The sequence below is a fragment of the Leptonotus elevatus genome, chromosome 8, assembly GCF_054856555.1.
Source record: "Leptonotus elevatus isolate MCC_2025b chromosome 8, RoL_Lele_1.0, whole genome shotgun sequence".
Lineage (NCBI taxonomy): Eukaryota > Metazoa > Chordata > Actinopteri > Syngnathiformes > Syngnathidae > Leptonotus > Leptonotus elevatus.
In genome coordinates, this window is record NC_141246.1 from 23,977,273 (window position 1) to 23,997,999 (window position 20,727).

Genomic DNA, 20,727 nt, shown 5'->3' on the forward strand with positions numbered 1-20,727 from the left:
ACTTGAGCACCCCTGCTCTAGGTGCTTTGTACAACCGGGAATGATTAATTAAGAAGGAATTGTTTGCCTTCGCAAACAGTGCATGCCAAGCATACGGCCGAGTTTTTTGTACCTTGAGGGCTGTTACATATGCCTTCAAATTTGGGTAGCTCTAGGTTAAACGTACAACCAGGAACGCTTCATTAAGTAAAAAGTTTGAAACTCCAAATTTGATGCCCCACCCCGGTCATAATGTATGTCGAAAACTGAAGTTTTTTTTCCTCCTGATGTCTGAAAATGAAATTGTAAAGGCAATATTTGATGCCCCGCCCCCGTCATAAAGTATTCCGAAAAGTCAAGTTGTTGTCCCAGGTCTTGAGATGATACATGGCAACTTTGAACTCAATCAGATGGAAACTATTGGCAAGGAGGTAAGAAGTATGGCTGCAGTGAATGTGCAAAACAGGGGTCAAAATTGGACATTCAAAAATTCATAGCTCATTTCCTGTTAATTTTTAGCACATGGTCCAAATAGACTTCTTTGTGCATCTAGGGATGCTACACGTGCCTGCCAATTTTAGTAGCTCTAGGTCAAACGTGCCGGGATTGGTTTTTATTTTTCCACGCTAGGTGATGCAACAGTCATGTTATGACGACTTTATAATATCAAGTTTGCAAAGTTTGGTGCATTTTCGTAAATGTTTAGGTCTCCAAAAAATGCGATCGTTTGCGGAGAATAATCATCATCATCATCATCATCATCATCATCATCATCAGAGGAAGGCCCAGGACATATAAAACCAATTTTCGCTTATGGGTGTGTTTCACTGTTGCTTTTCTCCCTTCTGTGGCTGTGGTCCTCCTCTTGCCTGACCTATACATAAAGTACAAAGCTTATGCTTAATGAGGCTCACTCCAATGGCCTCTGGACTTTTAATGACCTTGTTAGCTTTCTAGATATCTACTTGTATGTCTTCAAATTAGCATTTCATGTTAGAAAGAAGTATATTACATATTCCAATATAGAGTTAACCCAGTTTATCACTTGACACTGACAGTAAAGGTGAGATATTGACCAGCATCATTGTTAGCTGTGTGGTCATTAACAAGGCTGTTACTTATCCTACTCTGTAAATGTGTGTGTATCTCATGTTGTGGTGAAGTATTCCATTGTGAAGAAGTACTCATGACATTTATGGCGGCTTAGAATTGGTAAACAGCCTTTACACTGAACTGTATGTAGTCAGGACTCGGTTGCAATTAGACCAGCAACTTCCTTTTCCACTATATCTAGAAGTCATGATTAGGCTTTACGGATTAAGATTTTTTTTATTATTATTATTTGAGAATGGAAAAAAAAGTGATTTCCACCCAGGTAGTGGCAAAATGTAAATACAAATAATAATTTATTGCAAATCAGATTGACACTTTATTGTAGAGTGCCTGTTTATTATTACATTTTCCTCTCAACTTATGTAAACATAAAAACTTCAATAAATACTAGAGGTCTCGTACACACCTAATAATTTTCAAACTCTTAAAGTGATAGAAGACTTATAACTGGGAACGGGAATTAATAAGCTTCGGCTTCATCCCGTCAGCTCTTTATCTTTTCGGGTATAATTGAATGTGAAAAGGGAAGGTTTTAAATTGTTATGATTGTCCGAAAGGAACATTTTACAAATAAAAACAAAAAACTAAACAAACTAATTTTCCAGTAATGGATTAGGCATTGTGTATAAAGAATAAAAGTGCTAATATCTATGGCAACTTATTCCCTGAATTTTCTTTTAAACCGATTTAAGTATCAAAATAAGAACATACAACGCCATGATCCTGGTCTCTTGATCGTGATGACGTATCCCGTGCATAAACAACAGCCTTCATTCATTTTAATAGGCGTTTGCTCGTCATAATTAGCAAGAAAAAGGCCGTATTCTATCCCAATTACTGCGCCAATTCTGATGAGAGTAAAATCCTCAACACGTCAGGTTTCATGTCATTCCCTGTGGGGGTGGGCCAATGGGGGCTGGCCTCTCCTAATGTGGGCTAAAGCGTGCTTAGCACACAACATGTAGCTTGGCCTAGCAGAGTAAAAGTTACCCGGATGTTTACCGTCCAGGTTAGGGGCCGTCCACAAATTACATTACCAGAGTGAACAATGTCAATGGTGATTTGACTGGTAATTTGAGCCTCTGTACTTGTGGGTGGTCCCCAACTTCGACTCGCCACGAGCTGGCCGGCTGAATGAGTCGGCCACTTTCATCCGGCTTTCGGCTGGACACAAATCTTTGGTAAGTCCTTTGTGGCTGTACTGCTTTTGAAGAAATGCTTCTTTGCTATAGGGCGAAATTCCACCTTTGGTGACCGCCGTGGGACGCAATCATTCCTGAATGAGTCTCTTTGTTGTCACCGGCAGGCATCTCATTCAATGTGTATATTACGCACGCGATACATCACGATGATCACGAGACTGACCAAAATGGCCGATACAGTACTTAATGCAAAAAATATTCATAAAAAGTGCTATGAAATCATAATCGCACACTCACCTGACACATGGACAGAAAATCTGGATTTTTTTTCTTATTGTGTGTGATCTTCTCCGATAATTTCAACACCGAGCACAACATACAATATATTTTATTGTATTGTATAATTGCGACAAAATTTGCTGTGAAGTCGAGTACTATAAAGTGGCAGAATTTACTCATGTTTTATATTATGTATTGTTATTGCCCCCCCCCCCCCCCAACTTAAAAAATGACAACTTTTTCAGGACTCATAATAATAATAATATGCCATCTTGCCACGGTGGATCAGGATAACTGGTTATGTGCACAGGTCGTGAGATCGAGTTCCGGGCCCCGGTCTTTGTTGTTTGTCTGTGTAGGCAATGTGATTGACTGGCAATCAGTTCAGGGTGTACCCCGCCTGCTGCTCGAAGACAGCTGGGATAGGATCCAGTACACCTGCAACACTGGTGAGGATAAGCAAGATAATGGATAATGGATGGATATGCCATCTTACTTGAGTTTCAAAACACCACTTTTTTCAAGCTGGTATTGAATTGGAGGTTTGAGATTGTTTTGGGTGCGGCAGCAGAGCAGCATTAGCCAAAGCGCATTAAGCAGGATGAAAAAGCCTCTCTTAATCGGGTACCAATCCACCTCTTTGACAGACTTCTAAGTTCTTACTATTTAAGTTGTTGCACGAGTGTCACATGAAGTGGACTGTAAGGGGCAAGAACTTGATGTAGAAGTTCATGCCCACGAACTCCTGCAGGGACTTCACAGCGCACAAGCATTGGAAGCTTGAGATGGCCCTCACCTTGGACGTGAGATTTACAGCTATTTTTTGAAGTGAAAAGGTGACAGAGAAAGGTGGTGAATGATAGGCCTAACTCACACCTGGCTGGGTTGATGATAAGGCCATGCTCAATGAGCATCTGGAACATTTGCTGGAAGTGTGTTAAATGGACCTCTAAGGATGCACCGCACAACAAGAACAGCATGGTGCATAGCACAGCCTTCATCAAACGTCTGTGCTGCACCCTTTATAAGAAATCGCATACTGTTGCAGAATTCAAAAAGACCAAAAGGGTGATGACCTCTATTTTGGGCACATCCTATGGGTGGACCATACTGCATCTTTTGGTAACCACGTCAAGTCTACCTTGGAAAATAGAGTCGTCCCGACCAGAAATGTCCTGTATGTGGCTCAAGGTAACGGTCAAGGGCCGTTGCATTGTTGAAGTGTCAAAAATCTTTACAAGGGTGCCATGTGTAAAATCGTGGGCCGACCATGGTGATATAATGCTCCACACCATGCTTCATAGATCAGAAACTGGGCCTGGTGAGCTCTGGGAACTGCCTAGCAGTTGTTGGTATGGGGTTTTGGGTAGCAAATGTGCCCACACAGTGCTCCCATACCGCTAAGCATGCAGTGGTAAGACCAAGAATAAAGACATTAATCAGGCGAGTTTGTCATATCCACCAGGAGTCTTAAAGCAAGGACAGCCAACTTTCTCTCGATCAACTCAGAAGGTTCACTATCGCTGAGGCCATTTAGAATAGAGTGTGTGGTCTGCCTTCTCTGTTCCTGATAGTTCAAAGCGCTGCAAAAGCAACAACTTGAATGCTTTGTACTAGCAGGACCTTGGAGGGCCTCCAAAAGCTGCCATTGAGGTATACAGCATGTTCTATGACATGGAAATATTTTATATCATGTATTTTTTGTCGATTGGAATTGTGCTGAAACTGTGAGCATGAGCTGTACCAAAAGTCGTACAACTGTCTGGACGGCATAGATTGCACCTATATTTACTTTTCGTCAGCATTTGAGCAGAGCGAGCACTGCCAATAAGTTACCATTACCCTTGTTGGACATATTGCTGATATCGGGGCCACCAAACCCCGTGCCCCAACATTAAACATTAAACAAAACACATTGCTTTCTGTAGCTTTAGAGGACTTGTAGGTGGCAATTGTGAGATGCCAGAGAATACAATGATTCCGGTCACACTACAGACCATATTACATACTATAAGGTTTAGTTTAATAAACCCCATTTTACTGTGGCCAACTACAGAAGGTTTCTCATCTGCTCCGTGACTGCCATGGAAAATATTTTGACAAATCACCGCCTGTCTTGTCAACCCTCAATGTCTCATGACCATCCCTCTGTTTTCACAGTGTGTGGAAATGGGGCTGCTGTGGCTGGGAGCATATTGTAAACATAACCTTACAGTCACTGACTGACAGGTGGGGTCAGACAAGAAAGCGAAGACCCTCAATTCGCACATTCATGCTGCATGGTGTATGTCTCCGACAATTTCAAATAAGGTGCCTATTAGTGCCATTTACACAATTGTACCTCTCGGGAGTTAAACACTGAACTGAAAACGGAAAAACGTCACTATGTTAACCTTTTGGAGTGGCTCTGACGCTATGTCCTTTTATTCTTAAATCATGCTTAGGAGATGTTGAAGGTTATGTCTGACATCAGAGGAACGCCAAGCAAGGTGTCTCAAGAAGTGATATCTGTCTGTGTGTAGGCCTTCTTCTTTGTGAATCACAACAAGCTGTCACTCATCAACGGATATGATGTTTTGTGTCGACTGATTCACAAAGAAATGTCATTATTTATAACACTTGACAGAATAGGAAATATTGCTACCTGACTGTCTGTTATGCTGTCAACTACAGAAACAAAAAAAAGCAGGTAATTTGCATTTAACCGTTCAACTTTGTCATTCTTCACCTCTCTCCCTCTCTCCAGCCATTCATCACTCCATCCATCTTTGTTTCCCTCAATCAAAAAACAAACAAATATTGTTTTAATAATGGGACACATACTGGCAAAACAGTATATTTTTTCCCCATGTGTGAAAATTAAATTGAGTATGTATATAATTGTATACACACGTTGCACACGTAGCAACGACACAACATAGACACGTAACATATACACGTAACATATACACGTAACATATACACGTAACATATACACGTAACATATACACGTAACAAAGACACTTTAACAGACAAGCTGCATATTCAAATAGCAACAAAACATTGCATATCTACGATACGACACAGGCATGACGCCATATTTTTGTCACTAACGGAACACCATATTACAGTGCATTTTTGGCAAGTCCCGTAGCGATCATGTGTAAAAATAATAATAATAATAATAATAATGCCATTTTCCAGGTGTCCGATCTTTACTGCCAAGGCTGAGTGAAGTGCCGGAAGTGAGTCATTCTATAGCGCATAACCCATATTTAGCACCCCATACTTAGGGCAAAATCCACTAAGAATGCGCTGTCTCTGTTGATAGAGCCAAAAATTGCTCTTCATATGCACCCGCAGCTCTTAACGTTTTATTCACTAAGGATATTTCTCTAATCCAGGGGTGTCACATTCATATTAGGTCAAGGGCCACATGAAGGAAAATACATTACCAAGTGGTTCAAATCGGTAAAATCATGGTATATAACTTAAAAACAATTGAGGTCAATTATAGACAGATTTTTGCTATTTGTGGCCCAGCCCTACATTACGGGCTCAACTCTAATTATATTGTTCCATAAAATAACCTGAATGCAAATGGAACGTAGCAACACTTTGCCTGTATGAGTTCCAGACGTGTTATAGCTACCTGTTTTGCATATATATTGTTCCCAGAATGCATTGTGTGACGCAGTTAATGAAGTTATAAGGACATTAATCCTTGTCATATGTGTTTATGTTACCAGTAATTTAATTAGTGTCGTATTTAACACGTTTATGTCGTCTATGATTTTATTTTATACTTTAAACAAATCGTAACTTTAGGTGGTGTGTAATATAATGACATCCAGGGCAATTCCATGTACAAGTTGCATTGCTCATCTAAGGATTGCTTGGGAAATTACGAATTTATACATTTTGATTGTGGCCATCTGATTAATTGGTCCGACTACAACATTTAAAATTTTTTTTTACTTTACAAAATCATCTCGCGGGCCAGCTTAACCCCCTGATTCGGCCCACGGGCTGTATGTTTGACACCACTGCTCTAATCATATACCAGCGCAAACACGCCCACAAATTATCAGAAAGCAATCTTGGACAGAGAAGGTGCAAAAGTGTTTTCCCTCATTAAGCGCCATTAATCATTAAGGAATACAATGACAATGTCATTCATTCATTTAATGTCCATTAAAATAGGCTACAAATTATTGGTGCAATCATTTTTATATTTTCAGAGGTTGACATGGGCATATGTAGAGAGATATACACGCGGATTTTCATATAGCATAATGAAGATTTATTACATCTGTTACATGCAAATGATGAAGGCCGGACTGATCTTCTGGTTTTGGTATGTCTCCCCTAGAACTCCCTATCCCCCACCATCAGTATCACAAAGATGAAACTCAAATAAAATCATGTTAATTGTGTGTGGCCATCAGGTGGCAGGCATTCGGGGCATGTTGATTGCCAATAAACGTCAAGACAGCCAGGTGAAGACCTTCATCACCTACAACAAAGGCAGAGATTGGAGGCTCCTGCAAGCCCCGACAACTGACCTGGATGGAAATGAAATTCACTGCATTCTGGTAAGACACAGTGATCGCTATGCTTGTGGGTAAAAATAGATGAAAAAGGACAAATACATTAATACCACAGAGCAGGAAGATGATGTGTGTTAAAATTAAGATGAACACGTAAATGTTTATTTATCCGACCTGGTAATTGGTATACTGTATGTACTGTTTAACAATCCTTCAACAGTAGGTAGGTATCCTTCCAACACTAAGTTAGAAAAGTCTAGTTAAGTCTCCACACTGTTTCAAATGTATAATCCTATTTTGGTTTTATTTTCTAGCCTTTTTGTTCACTTCATCTTCAACTACAAACTTCAGAGAACCCCTACTTGTCAGGCGCAATTTCCACGAAGAGCTCTGCTCCAGGGATTATTGTTGCCACAGGTAGGACAAAAGTCAACATGTACTTTAATTTATTCAATTACAGAAATTTGCCAAATAGTAATTTACATATTTTCAAATGGTATGTATTGAGTGTCAAATCAGTTTGTCATTTGATGCAGAGTTGGTTTTAGCACCATACTCATTATAGATACACTAATTACAATTTATAAAAGCAAGCAATTCCCTCTCACAGGTAAGAGCATTGCGCAACAGCAAATGGCCATATTGCTTGAGAGAAGAAAAACAAAAAAAAGCATAGCCATTTAAGAAGAATATATAATCCCAAAGCAAGAATTTCACACATTGATTCAATTATGTTAATGATGACAATAGTGGCAAACATCATTGTGGTATGTGTGTGTGGGGGTGTGTGCGTGCGTGTGTGTGTGTGTCCAGTGGTCCCTTGCTAGTTCACGATTCGCTTATCGAAGATTCACTACATTGCGGATTTGTATTTGGGTCCAAAATTCATACATTACGGGGTTTATCTTGGTTTGTACCTTGCTATTTTGCCGTTTTTTTCAGAAATTATGACCCCCTGTCCCGGATTTACTGTATTCTTAATTTATGCTGCTATTTTTCTTATTACCTATATTTACAAAGGGTGGGAACTGTGTAGTTTCTATGTTATGGCTCAGTAGAAGCGTAATTCTCCCCCAAAAACAAACAAAAAAAATGTTTCTGTGTGTGTGTGTATTTATTTATTTATTCTAAATAAAACATTGTATTGTCCCGATGGTTAAATTAATTGAATTGAAAGAGCAAGGTGTTTTTACGTATTTAAGATAATTCAAGGTTGCACTGAGATGCCCGAAAGTAATTATGCATGGGTGACAAAAATCTGCGTTTGTCATCATATTTGTGAGCCTGCGAGTGATCATCAAAGAAGTCTGCATTTCATTGTGGCTCTGATGAAGTGTTCCTTGATGCCCCAGGGTGTAGATACAGTATATCTAAATGAACAAAATCACCGGTGCTGAGTTTGCACAGCATGTCTGATGTTGTATATTTGGGCGGCAGTAGTGCTTTGGAACCATAAGGTCATAGTTAGAAAACAAAAAATCAACAAATAATAAAAATAAATCAAATGGAAACTAGATTTTGAAGAGATGCTAGTCTGCTTCCTGACTACTGTCAAGGTGTCTTTAAGCAACCCAAGTTTCAGAGTTGCATCATTCCTTCACTTACAGCTCTGCTTGCTTTTCTGTGTAAGTGTGATCTGATTCTTTGTCTGGCATGCAACACAACAGATACAGCAAACTGCAAGTCGGCTTTGCCCTTGAGGAATTGTAATATGCATGACAAAAAAAATGCAATTAAATTATACAGTATATTGTATAATGTATACTGGTGGTCTAGACTTTTCTTTTGCACTTTATTTGTGTGATTTACTTTGCTGGCTGCACCTTTTAAGATATCAGCTAGTGCAAAGATCGCATTATGTTGTCTGAAAGCTGCAGGCATCCATAGGGGAGAACTTGCAGTCTTCTATTATTTACATGAACTGAAAACCAGTTTAGAGCCCTTAGAGTGGAGCATGAGGAGCATTATAATTGCATACGTGGTGGGATTGAAAAATCGCCTGTCTGCCTTTCGTGCCGTGTTATGTATGCAACACTTGAAAACATATATATCCAAAAACAAAACATTCAAACATTTTTCAAACAATTAGGTAAGCATAACTCAAATAAATCCATATAATAATTTGAATGTCATTATGTCATTGCCTAGCTGTTGAAAGTTAGGCTTTCTATCTGCCTCATAGTCAAAGGTTATGGGTTTGAATTTTGGCTCTAATCTTTCTGCGTGGAGTTTACATGCTGATTTCATGCTAATACAAGATTTGTCAGGGTACTTCAGTAAGTGTGAATGGTTGATTGTCAATATGTGTCCCATGTTGGCTGAAGACTAGTCCATAGGCCTGTCTCTATAATTATTTTTTCCAGACGATATATTTTCCCCAAAATCTAAGATAAACATATAGTATTGTTTGTTTGTTTTTTAATGCCACTGTGTAGTGATTAGATACAAAGTATAAATAAATATGAATCAGGCTCTGCTAAAAGGAGAAGTGAACCCCAACATCTTCTTTACGATAATATGTTGTATGCAGCCCGACTAGTCCAAACACGGGATTCTGATTAGCGCTGTATTTGTGTAAAATGAGTTGAGCAACAAAATCCACTCATTTTTATCAATCTTCGAAGGCTCAGGTAATGACCAATCATGGCTCACCTGTTTTCTGAAGCTGGGCAGTGATTGTTATATGAGCCCTGAGCAATTGTGATGTCATTTTCAGTCAACACTGAACTAAAATGAAAATTGCAAAAGTTATACCAATTTATAAAAATACTGAAAAGCTTTTTGTGTCAAATTACAGACCTGTTTCCTAACTCAATTTTCTAAAATGCTTGAAAACCTTTTCTAGAAATACCTGATGCCTTTGTTGAAGAACATGATTATTTAAATGACCTCCGGTATGGCCTCAGCAACAAGCAATCAACAGACATGCTATGGATGGGTGTATTTATTGACTTATGCAAAGCACTTGATACTTTTGACTACTCATTGTTCACATTTCTGCAGGAGTAATGTGGCATGAGAGGTGTTGCACTTAAATAGTTAAACAGTTGTTCATATAATAGGTTTCATTATGTAAAAATTAATAATACTGAATCACACCTGAGAATACTAACCTGTGATATTCCACAGGATTCAGTATTGGCACCTAAGTTATTTATAATTCAAGGATCGTTTTAAATATATTAAAAGTTGCAATGTTCACTGATGATATACATTTATTTTGCTAACATGAAAAACTGTAGAAAGGGAATTGATTGTGTTAAAAAAAGGTTTTGATTGTAATAAGTTAATTTATGGTGTTTAGTGGTATGCAGCTCAACTGTGATATAAAAATGTATTTAAATGGCATTGAAATCGAACGAGTCACTGAAACAACGTTTTTGGGAGTGATCATTGATCATAAATTGTGTTGTATTGAATCCACTAAACGTAAATTAGCTAAATAAGTGGCTGTTCTTTTTTTTTCTTTTTCTTTTTTCTTTCCTTCTTTTTTTCTATAAAGACCTCAGTATTGTTCATTCGGAAATGTCATCATCATTGCTCTTTATTTTTTAATTTATTTTTTAATATATATATATATATATATACATACATACATACATATATATATATATATATATATATATATTATTTATTTTTTTGTATGTGGGTGAGTATGTGTGCGTGCGTGCGTGCGTGCGTGCGTGCGTGCGTACGTGCGTGCGTGTATTTGTTGGTCACCAAAAACCTATTAGAAAAAATCCCATACCGTTCACCTAAACCGAACACCGCCGTCAGGAGACCCGAGGGGACCAAAGAAACCAAGGAAGGTGAAATCCAGCACCGACCAGACACCACCCACCAGAATTCTTCCCCAACCCAAGAAACATCTAAATTCCAACAAATCCCAAAAAATAAAATAACATCAGGGAGACCTCAAGAGACCGAAGGAGAGACTGAGGAAAGGAAGGAAGGACAGACGAAGCCGAGTGAGATCCACAGACACCAGCCTCCACCGATTCAATGACCTGAGGAGGAAGCAGATTGTGTCTGAGTTTCGATAGATGCTGGTGTGGTGGATCTGGCATGCATGAAAATCTCCACCAAAGAGGGGAGCCGTCGACCCCTGCCAGGACAGAGCAAGCGCAACACCTCAGGGCCCCCCAGGCCGCGGCAGCGCCAAAGGACAACCCCCGGGCCCCGCCAGGGCCACCGGCCGGAGAGCAAATCCAGGAGCAGGAGCGCCCCCCACCCCAACACGGCCCACGCCCCCGACCCAACGCAGCAGGACGGGGCACTGCAGGCCCGCCAGGCACCCCACCGTCCCCCAACCCCCGCACCCCCCACGACCCCCCCCGCCCCCATCCACCCCCCGCCATCCACCCCAACCCAGCCCCAGCCGCCCCCAGGTCCCCAATCCCCCAGACACCCCCCACCCCGCAACCCCCCCCCAACAAAGCCCCCCCCCCCCCCCCCGACCAACCGGCAGCCCCCCAACCCCCAGCCCCTGGGGACCCCCCGCACCCAGGCACCGGCGCCGAAGAGGGGCCGGACAGCGGAGCGGAGAGGGCAGCCGCGCCCACACCACCCCCCGCCGCATGGAGGGACGGAACACCGGGGGCAGAAGGGGAGATGGGGGCACCGGAGGACGGCCGACACCCCCGAACCCCAGGCCCCGCGGGGGAAGGCCCCGGTCGTCACCCCAGCGTTCTTTGTGAAAGTTAACCCCTGTTACTGAGTCCGCCAGCTTGCCGACTGGCGAACTCTACCCCTAAACCGTGAATGTGACCCCACCCAGTGTATATACAAGTGTGTGTATGTGTGTGTGGGGTGCATTAAAATTAGGAGCAGGTGAACCGGAGCCGAGGGAAATGATATTCCCACGCTCCGATCCACCCGCCTCCCAAGCATGTTACTGAGTGTATGTGGTGCATTAAAAAAAAATAGATAGGGGGGTTGCGGGGACACGGACAGGAGACCGCAGCACTGCTCTATACCGCGGTCCCCAACCGATGGCACCCCCACAAGCCCCCCCCCCCCAGTTGTGTGGTGCATTAAAATTGGAGGGGAGTTGTAGGGTGAAGACGGTGTTTCCACCCTACCCCACCCCCACAAAGTGTGTAAGTGGCTGTTCTATGTAAAGGATTTCCTAGATAAGAAAATATCTATATTTATTGTACTCTTCTCTTTTGTCACCTTGCATGTCATTTTGTGCTGAAGAATCCGAAAATGTATACAAAACAAATATAGACCCAATTATTAAATTGCAGTAATTGAAGTGAATAGAATAATGTGATGTTTTAATACAATTTATGGATATTGTATATTTGAAGACACTGGAAATCTTTTTTCATGTAGTGAACAATAGCCTACCTGTTTGTATTCAAAATTTCTTTAAATTAAGAGAACTATCATTTAAAGGCTTTATTTATGGTGAAACATATAAAGTTAAGACCAACATTGTTACGGTGTGTGTGGGGTGGAGGACCCAAATGCAGGAAACAGGGAGGCGAGGCAGGGGGATTTTATTTCTCAAAGAACATACCAAAAGGCAGGTTTTGTGTGCGTGCTATTATTTAGGGCTGCACGATATTGGAAAATCATGCGATATACGATATAGTTGATGAATATAGCGATATCAATATTATTAAAGACTTGACATTTTTATTATCTAATGAAAGAATTACATTTTTTCATTTAATTAATTGTAATTGCCTCTGGATAATGTTCCACTATTGGATGGCGGTGTACATTTTAGTTAGGGGCTTACTGGTCAAATTCAGATTAAAGCATAAAATTCCATATTAATCTATATTTTTGTGATTTATTGTGCAGCCCTATTATTATTTGATATTACAAATGTATTTCAAAAGTAAAAAGTAGGTCAGCTTTTTTACATACCTTACTTCGTGAGCGTTCAAATAAGGACTTGTGCTGTGTTGTCGGTGGTCCAGAATTTTAGCTCACTGTTAGCGTACTGTGCTCCCAAACCTGAGAGGTGCCCCCCCCACCTCTATTTTTTGTACAGAGGAGGAATACTTCAAACAGTTATAATGTATGGCCTTTTTGAGTAAACTTATGGCATAATAATAATACAATAGTACAAAAAGTGCACTATATAGAGAACAGCTGTTAGACAAACACATGCATTGGCGCTATTTGGCTATTACAGTATTTTTATTTTTTAGTTATTTTATTTTTTTCAGAGCTCAGTAATGTTCATTCGGTAATTTTACCGATTCGACATGTCATCATCATTGCTCAATTTTTTTCTCTCTCTCTTTTAATTTTATTTTGTATGTGCGTGAGTATGTGCACGTGCGTGTGAATGTGTGTGTGCATATGTGCGTGTGAATGTGTGTGTGCATATGTGCGTGCGTGTGAGTGTGTACTCATTAGTTCACCTAAAACCTATTAAAAATCCCATACCGTTCACCTAAACCGAATACTTCAGAATCCAGCAAGAGTCGTGAGGTTGTCAGGAGACCCGAGGAAGGATCAAAGAAAAGAAAGGAAAGTGAAATCCATCACCGACCAGACATTACCTACTACCGACCGGGTTACCAGCCAGAGTCTTTCACCAACCCCAGAAACATCTAAATTCCAACAAATTAGGGAGACCTCAAGAGACCAAAGGAGAAACTGAGGAAAAGAAGGAAGGATAGATGAAGCAGAGTGAGAGCCACAGACATCAGCCTCCACCGATTCAACGACCAGAGGAAGAAGCAGATTGTGTTTGAATTTTGATAGATGCTGGTGTGGTGGATCTAGCATGCGTGAAAACCAGGGCTCCACTTGGGCTTTTGTAATTTCTAGTGCCTTTCACCAGGCAGTCAGGGTGGCGGAAATCATTGTTTTTTTAAAACAATTGTGTTGCTTAATCGATGTTGTAATAAAGAGTACATCTAGAAGTCTGAGGTTATTACAATCCTTCTGTTCGAGTTCCAGCCAACAGTTAGTATCTCTGTTGGGTTGTGCCCGTAGAATGATATATTGTAGCTGTTTAGCTATATAGTAGTGCATAAAATTAGGTGCCTCTAGACCTCCTTTGGATTTACTTTTCTGAAGAGTAGATGCTTCTTTTTTTTATTCCAGTAAAAAAAATTAACGGCCGAGTCCAACAACTGGAACCAGTTAGCCATAGGTTTAAATTGAATCATTGAGAAAAAATAGTTTATGGTGGCTATTTGTCCTATTAGAGAAATAGGAAGATTATTCCAGCGCTCCAAATCACTATAAATGCTATCCAGACGTGGAGTAAAGTTTCAATGAATTAAATCAGTTAATTTAGGTGAGATTTTTATGCGTAAGTATTTTAAATTACCTATAGGAAATGAGTAGTGTGGGTCCTGGCTTGCAGGGTTCCATTAGTTTTCTGTAATAGGTAGTAGTGTTAATTTTGTCCAGTTAATAGAATAATCTGATAAATGTGAGAATTTAGTTATTAAGTTAAATACTTCCCTTAGAAATAGCAGGCTTTTCTAAATAAAGTAAAATATCATTGGCATATAGATTAATCTTGTGTTATGTTACCCCGGAGTGAATTCATTGAATCTTTCTTTCCTGGCGTATAGCTAATGCAAGCGGCTCAATAAATATTGCAAATAATAAAGGGGACCGTGGGCATCCCTGTCTTGTGCCTCTTTGTAGAGTAAAACTCTGAGATATAATCCCATTAGTAGTAACTGTAGCTTTAGGAGAATCATATAATACTGACACCCAGTGTATAAATGACTTCCCAAAGCCAAATTTATTTAAAACAGCGAAGAGTAAGGACCAGTTAACTTTGTCAAAAGCTTTTTCTGCATCCAATGATATAATAACTGCCTTTTTATCATGCCGCTGTGACATGCTAATAAGGTTAAAGAGCCTCCTAATAATATTAGTAGAGTGACGACCTTTAATAAAGCCTGTTTGGTCGCTATGAATGATTGTCGAGATTGCTGTTTCTAGTCTAGATGCGAAAGCCTTGGTGATAGTTTTATAACACTAAAATTAAAATTCACCAATATCACCAATATCACCAAGGCTTTCGCATCTAGACTAGAAACAGTAATCTCGACAATCAGTGAAATCGGACGGCTATTACAGTATTAATGCCTGCTGTGCCTCATCAATAAATGTTTTTTTTTAAGTTGTGTGTGCCTATGTACTGTTAGAAGACCATCTTTGTCTTCCGCATGTTCGTTGTTTTTCCAGGTAGAGAGAATGTTGATTTTCTGAATACAGACTGGAGATCGGTGAACAGTTCTTTCAAAGGATTTATTTTACAGAATATTCCGGTCACTTATGAATGACAGACAAATGGCTGCTTCTCAACATTCTTATACTATCGAGAAGGTGTATTTAATTGCCGGGTGGTGATCAGTCGGCGTGTGAAGTGGAAGACCCAAAATGCAGGGAGGCAGGAGAACCACAGCAGGAGTGCGAAACTGGCGCGCTTTATTTTACAGAAAACACTAACCAGGGTACTGGTTAATGCTAACTAGACAACAAACTGAAAAGATACAAAATCAAAATGACAGACAGAACTCCGGGGGTGACCGTGACAAGCGGCAATGATCCCACGCCGACTGATCACCACCCGGCAATTAAATACACTCACACTAATTGGGTAACTAGCCACACCTGGGGCCAGGCATAAGTGGCTGAGGGCCCGGATTGGTCAACCCGGAAGGGCTGGAACCCACTCAGGACCAATCGGGACCCTCAACCAAAACCAGATCTTCCCAGACATGACAAAGATAAGACTTACAAATAAATCATACTAACACATTGACTTCAACCACAGACAAATGGCCCATTGTTGTGAAAATAGAGGACTCCCCTCAGACATTCCGTCACCTGGAGACATTATTCAAACACTCACCAAGCTTTACTGAGGAAATTAAAACAGTTGACTAAATCTAAACAGTTATAACTAAACTAAAACAGTTATGACTAAACTAAAACAGTTATAACTAAATCAAAACAGTTATAACTAAATCTGGGCAGAAGACCCTCAACAGTACCGATAAGACACATGCGAACAAAACTGAAACAGTCAAACCGAACCATTTCAAACGGTTTTCAAAAGCCGTTACATGCGTATGAGTGCCAACTTTGGTGGTTGACGTATGTAAACAACCACGCATAAATGACTATCGAGTCGAAAAGTCCATATAACAATTATCATGACAGGCCTACTAATCCAGAATCTGAATGGCATTAGTGGTCAAAATTATTGCTCTGTGCATGTTGGAAAGCAAAGTGAACAATAATTAGCTAATGACTGCTCCTCGTGATGGTTGTCATCAAACTACCCAGAGATACTTTCAAGTGAATAACAGTTGAAAGCGATCATGAAAGTAGGCGTATGGCTTTGCTCCAGTATTTATCTTAATATTTTAACAATCTGAGTGTTAAAAAAAACCCTCACGCCTAGTTTTCATGAGTTTCTTTTTTCTTTCTTTTCTTTTTTTTATTTACTTGCATGATTAATGGCTACTCTCAGAAGCTTTGATACATTCATCTACTCCAGGCACAGCACGGCAGAAAAATCCAGGGATGCCTACTCTCAGCATGCTCCTGGAATCCAGCCAATCTGAAGTAAATTGCTCGACAGGGGAGAGAGAGAGAGAGAGAGAGAGAGAGAGAGCTTGCTTTTATATGTTGTAATGTGGGATGAATAAGCGGCCAGTGTATATTAAATGATTTTAGAGAAAAGTTGAACTATGCAATGCTTTTCTTGAGTTGAAAATTTTAATTTTGTGTGTTGGGGGGGGGGGGGGGGGGGGTTAATTTCATGATAATGTTTACATACTGTTAATATGCGCGCCCCCCAGCCCACCCCCACCCACCTTCACAATTTGTTTTTTGTTCTGTCATATATTATGTTGATTGCAGGGAATATTGGAGCAGAGTTATCATACAACAATGTTGGCATGTACATATCATCTGATGCCGGAAATAGCTGGAGACAGGTGAGAGTTTCATCTTAATTAAGTAAGATAATGCTGCAGGACTATCACAACTAGCAGAACAGCAACTAGGAGAATCTCACATAATTAATTTTATTTTAGTTTACTGTTATTTGTTTTTCTTTTTTGGGTGCCCTACATGTTGGTTGAAAATCTCTGTGGTTGGGATTTATCTAATAGATGTATTATAAAGATGGATGTATGGACAATGGACATGTCTTGTAACTTTTTTTTAACCCCTCTATGCTTTTCTATTTATGATCATTAATGTTCAGATTTTTGAAGAGGAGCACAATATTTGGTTTCTGGACAAAGGAGGGGCCCTTGTTGCTGTAAAACAACCTTCTGTGCCAACCAGACACTTACGGTATGTGAATTAGATGTTTATATTGCTTTTCATAGTCACACAAAGTTAATTAGTTTTTTTATTAACCAAATAGATGGCATGCTGGACGAGCATATCTGCCTCACAGTTCTGTGATTTGGGATTTTAATGTGCGCTTTGGCTGTTGTGTTTAGCGTTTGCATGTTCTCCCTGTGCATGCATACATTTTTTGTTGGATACTCTGGCTTCCTCCCACATTCTAACAACATATTAGGTTAATTGAAGACTCAAAATTGTCCTTAGGTGTAAATGTGATTGTGAATGATTGCTTGAAGTCGCAAAGACATTCACCAGATGTTCGCCAACAGTTTTATTGGTCACAGACAGTTTTTCTTGACAAGAAAATACCTTAAAACTGAGCCCTGACACGCTGGACCACACAAACACAGCATTGTGAGTGACATTGTATCTCCTTCTGCGCATGCGGGTCACTTTGGGGATGCATTACGCGTCCACACAGCAGACCAGAATGAGGTCGCAATTAATAGGTAACTTTGAATGCTTACTCGAAAAAATCGGATTTCATCAAAAAAATCGAAATTAAGCATTGAGACCTGCAGTGTGACCTCAAATTTTAGGTTAATTTGCACATTGTCTCAAATGTCGCTTTTACATCGCAAACACGTCGCAGATATGTCGCAAAATGACAAAGACAACAAGCTCATATTTAGCTAATTCAATATTCACAGTGTTCGACAATGTTCGCAGTTCAGTAGGATACGGGTTTTAGCCTCCTCTCGTCCAATTGGGAATGGTGGGTCAGCTTTCACCCCAAAAAGGGTAACTAAAGTGAAACCAGCCATTTCAGTTTTCCTATTTTTCATCATATTATATATCATATTCAGCTCACATTGAGAAACACTATATTTAAGGGCTCTACTCTTGTGCCCTGTGCAAGTCTTGCGCAAGATGTTGCGTAAATCTGTGCAGGAGCAGACTACGCTAAGTTTTAGTAGTTTTGCACACCAATATAAACCAGTGCGACATGGCACATTTATAAAAATAATAATAATACTAATATACATTTAAAAAAAGGGTATTTTGCATGAGACAACTTGTTTTACCCGTCAATCGAATTGCTTCCTCTCATTCCTGTTAAATGCCATGTGTGAGCCATTTCAGTTTTCCTATTTTTCATCATGTCAACTCTAAAATAAGAGTGATGCTTTTTATCTCACAACCAATTTCCATGCAAACTGCCAGCGAGCTGTATGCTGCCTGCATATTGCTGTGGCACACTTGACTTTAACTGTTGGGTACTCAGTGAACACTTTGCCACCCAGAATCTCATAATCGGTATATATCCGAGCTATCTCTGTTGTCAGTGTTTTAGCCAAATGAAGACAGTGAGGGACTTTTTTTTTTCTTTTGGGACTGCACGTGGCAGGGTGTTCTCGCCTCAGCAGTGTTTCTGCACGTCACACTCAGGTAGTCCTACTTGTTCTCACTTCAGCTCCAGTGTTGGGATGTTGTCAAAAACAATAGAGCTCATTTCCCCAAATGATAAATGCTCCCCTTGCATGGCCTCCCTCTCCTTCAGCAGTTGCACATGAAACGATGAATGTTTGTTTGTCATGTTATCCGATATATAATTTTTTTTTTTTTTGGGGGGGGGGGGGTATATTTAATTTAATAATCAGACAATTATAATATAATGTACTTAAATAATTTACTGCTAATTACACAGAGGTTGAGTCTTGTCTGCTGAGACTAGCTAGTGACTGTGATTTGTGATCTCTGCCTTAATCCTCTCCTATGACCAAGCTCTAATAGAGAGTGTCTGTATCCGTGCCATTGCTGTTGCTGGGTTTGTGATGGGAATGCGTTTTGACACACATACACAGGGTCAGCTTTGACGAAGGGAGGCAATGGACCCAACACAGCTTTTCCTCTGTGCCTCTGTTCGTGGACGGCGTTTTGGTAGAAGCTGGGGCAGAGAATCAGATTATGACGTAAGTCAAACAAATTCCCTAACTGCAAACATTATGTTTGAAATGCTTACTTTTTTCAGGATGTGTTGTGATGTTCAAATTTCAAAAGCATTTTGCATATGTGAGGTTATCTCAGTTTTTGCAGCACTTAAAAGACAAAAGAGAACAAGGGGCTGTATGATACTTATGGGCACGCCAGCATTTTGTCTTTTAAGGCAGCATTTTCAAATGGCATGTTAAGGGTCATTTAGGAAAATTGTTACACTTTTAATTAGGGATGCACAATAATGCTATTTTCAACCGATACCAATAAACCAGTAATTTAGAAAGTGCCGATGTTGATTACTGATAAGCCGATAACTGTTTGCAAAATTAACTTGAATACAAATATACTTTTGAGTCCTACTATACATGTATATATATACAAATACATGTAAACATTGTGTGAAGCACCATAAGGCTGAATTTTATAGATTTTTCTGCTTCAAATATACTTTTGAGTCCTACTATACATGTATATATATACAAATACATGTAAACATTGTGTGAAGCACCATAAGGCTGAATTTTATAGATTTTTCTGCTTCAAAGACAACCAGTAACTCTTTTTGAGTTTGCCAAAACAAAACAGTCATGTTATAAAAATGCAACAAAAAATTGCGAGAGTAACATTTTGGGGAGAAAGCCCACACTGGCGACGACACGAGCTTGCGCACATTATGACGTCACAAATATACAACTCTGCCATAGGAGAGGAGAGGGGTTGAGGAGTTGGGCGCAACTTGAGCCACAATCACAACAGATGGACCAACGTGGTCCATGGTCATGAAACCAACAATTTCTTTATTATCTGCTTTATCTGTATGACGTCAAAATGGTTAATAATTGTCGATAATTATCAGCCATCGATATTATCGTGCGTCCCTACTTTCAATGGCATAAAAAAAATTCAATCTACCACAGAAAGCACAACATATTTATATATATATTTTTTAAACCAGATACTTATAAAAACAATTCAAATGTCAATGGTATTTTTAAATCAATGGATGCATCTCTAAATTTAGAGGTATTTACACTTGTCCTTGTTTTTTAATGTGAATAACTGTACCTGGACTGATTGTGGAATTTGTTTTGTACAATTTGTACAATTCCAAAATTAACTAAAACTCTGTTTTCAGCATTTGCATGTGCGTACTGCAGGGAAAATCCAGAATCTTGCCTCATTGGTATAACAGTGATAGTGCTCACATTTTCTCCTTATGTGTAACTACTTCACCCAAACGAGGAGGTTATTTCTCCACGAGCGACTACTGTTAGCATGAAATTTGATCACATTTTGCGTGGAGCTTGAGTCATATAATTATCTTTTGATCATAATTTGCACTGTAATGCATAATTCTGGCACTTATCCAAAACACAGTTTGACCT

General features: G+C 39.8%; 1 protein-coding gene across 1 annotated transcript in view; it reads left to right on the plus strand.

The window, feature by feature from the left end:
• sorcs3a (sortilin related VPS10 domain containing receptor 3a) overlaps positions 1-20,727 on the plus strand; it is a 262,848-nt gene that overhangs the window by 197,421 nt on the left and 44,700 nt on the right. The window contains exons 10-14 of the mRNA XM_086082047.1: positions 6,941-7,087; positions 7,357-7,459; positions 16,907-16,983; positions 17,256-17,347; positions 19,210-19,317. Of these exons, the coding sequence (XP_085938173.1) occupies positions 6,941-7,087; positions 7,357-7,459; positions 16,907-16,983; positions 17,256-17,347; positions 19,210-19,317 (527 nt within the window). The remainder of the gene's footprint in view (positions 1-6,940; positions 7,088-7,356; positions 7,460-16,906; positions 16,984-17,255; positions 17,348-19,209; positions 19,318-20,727) is intronic.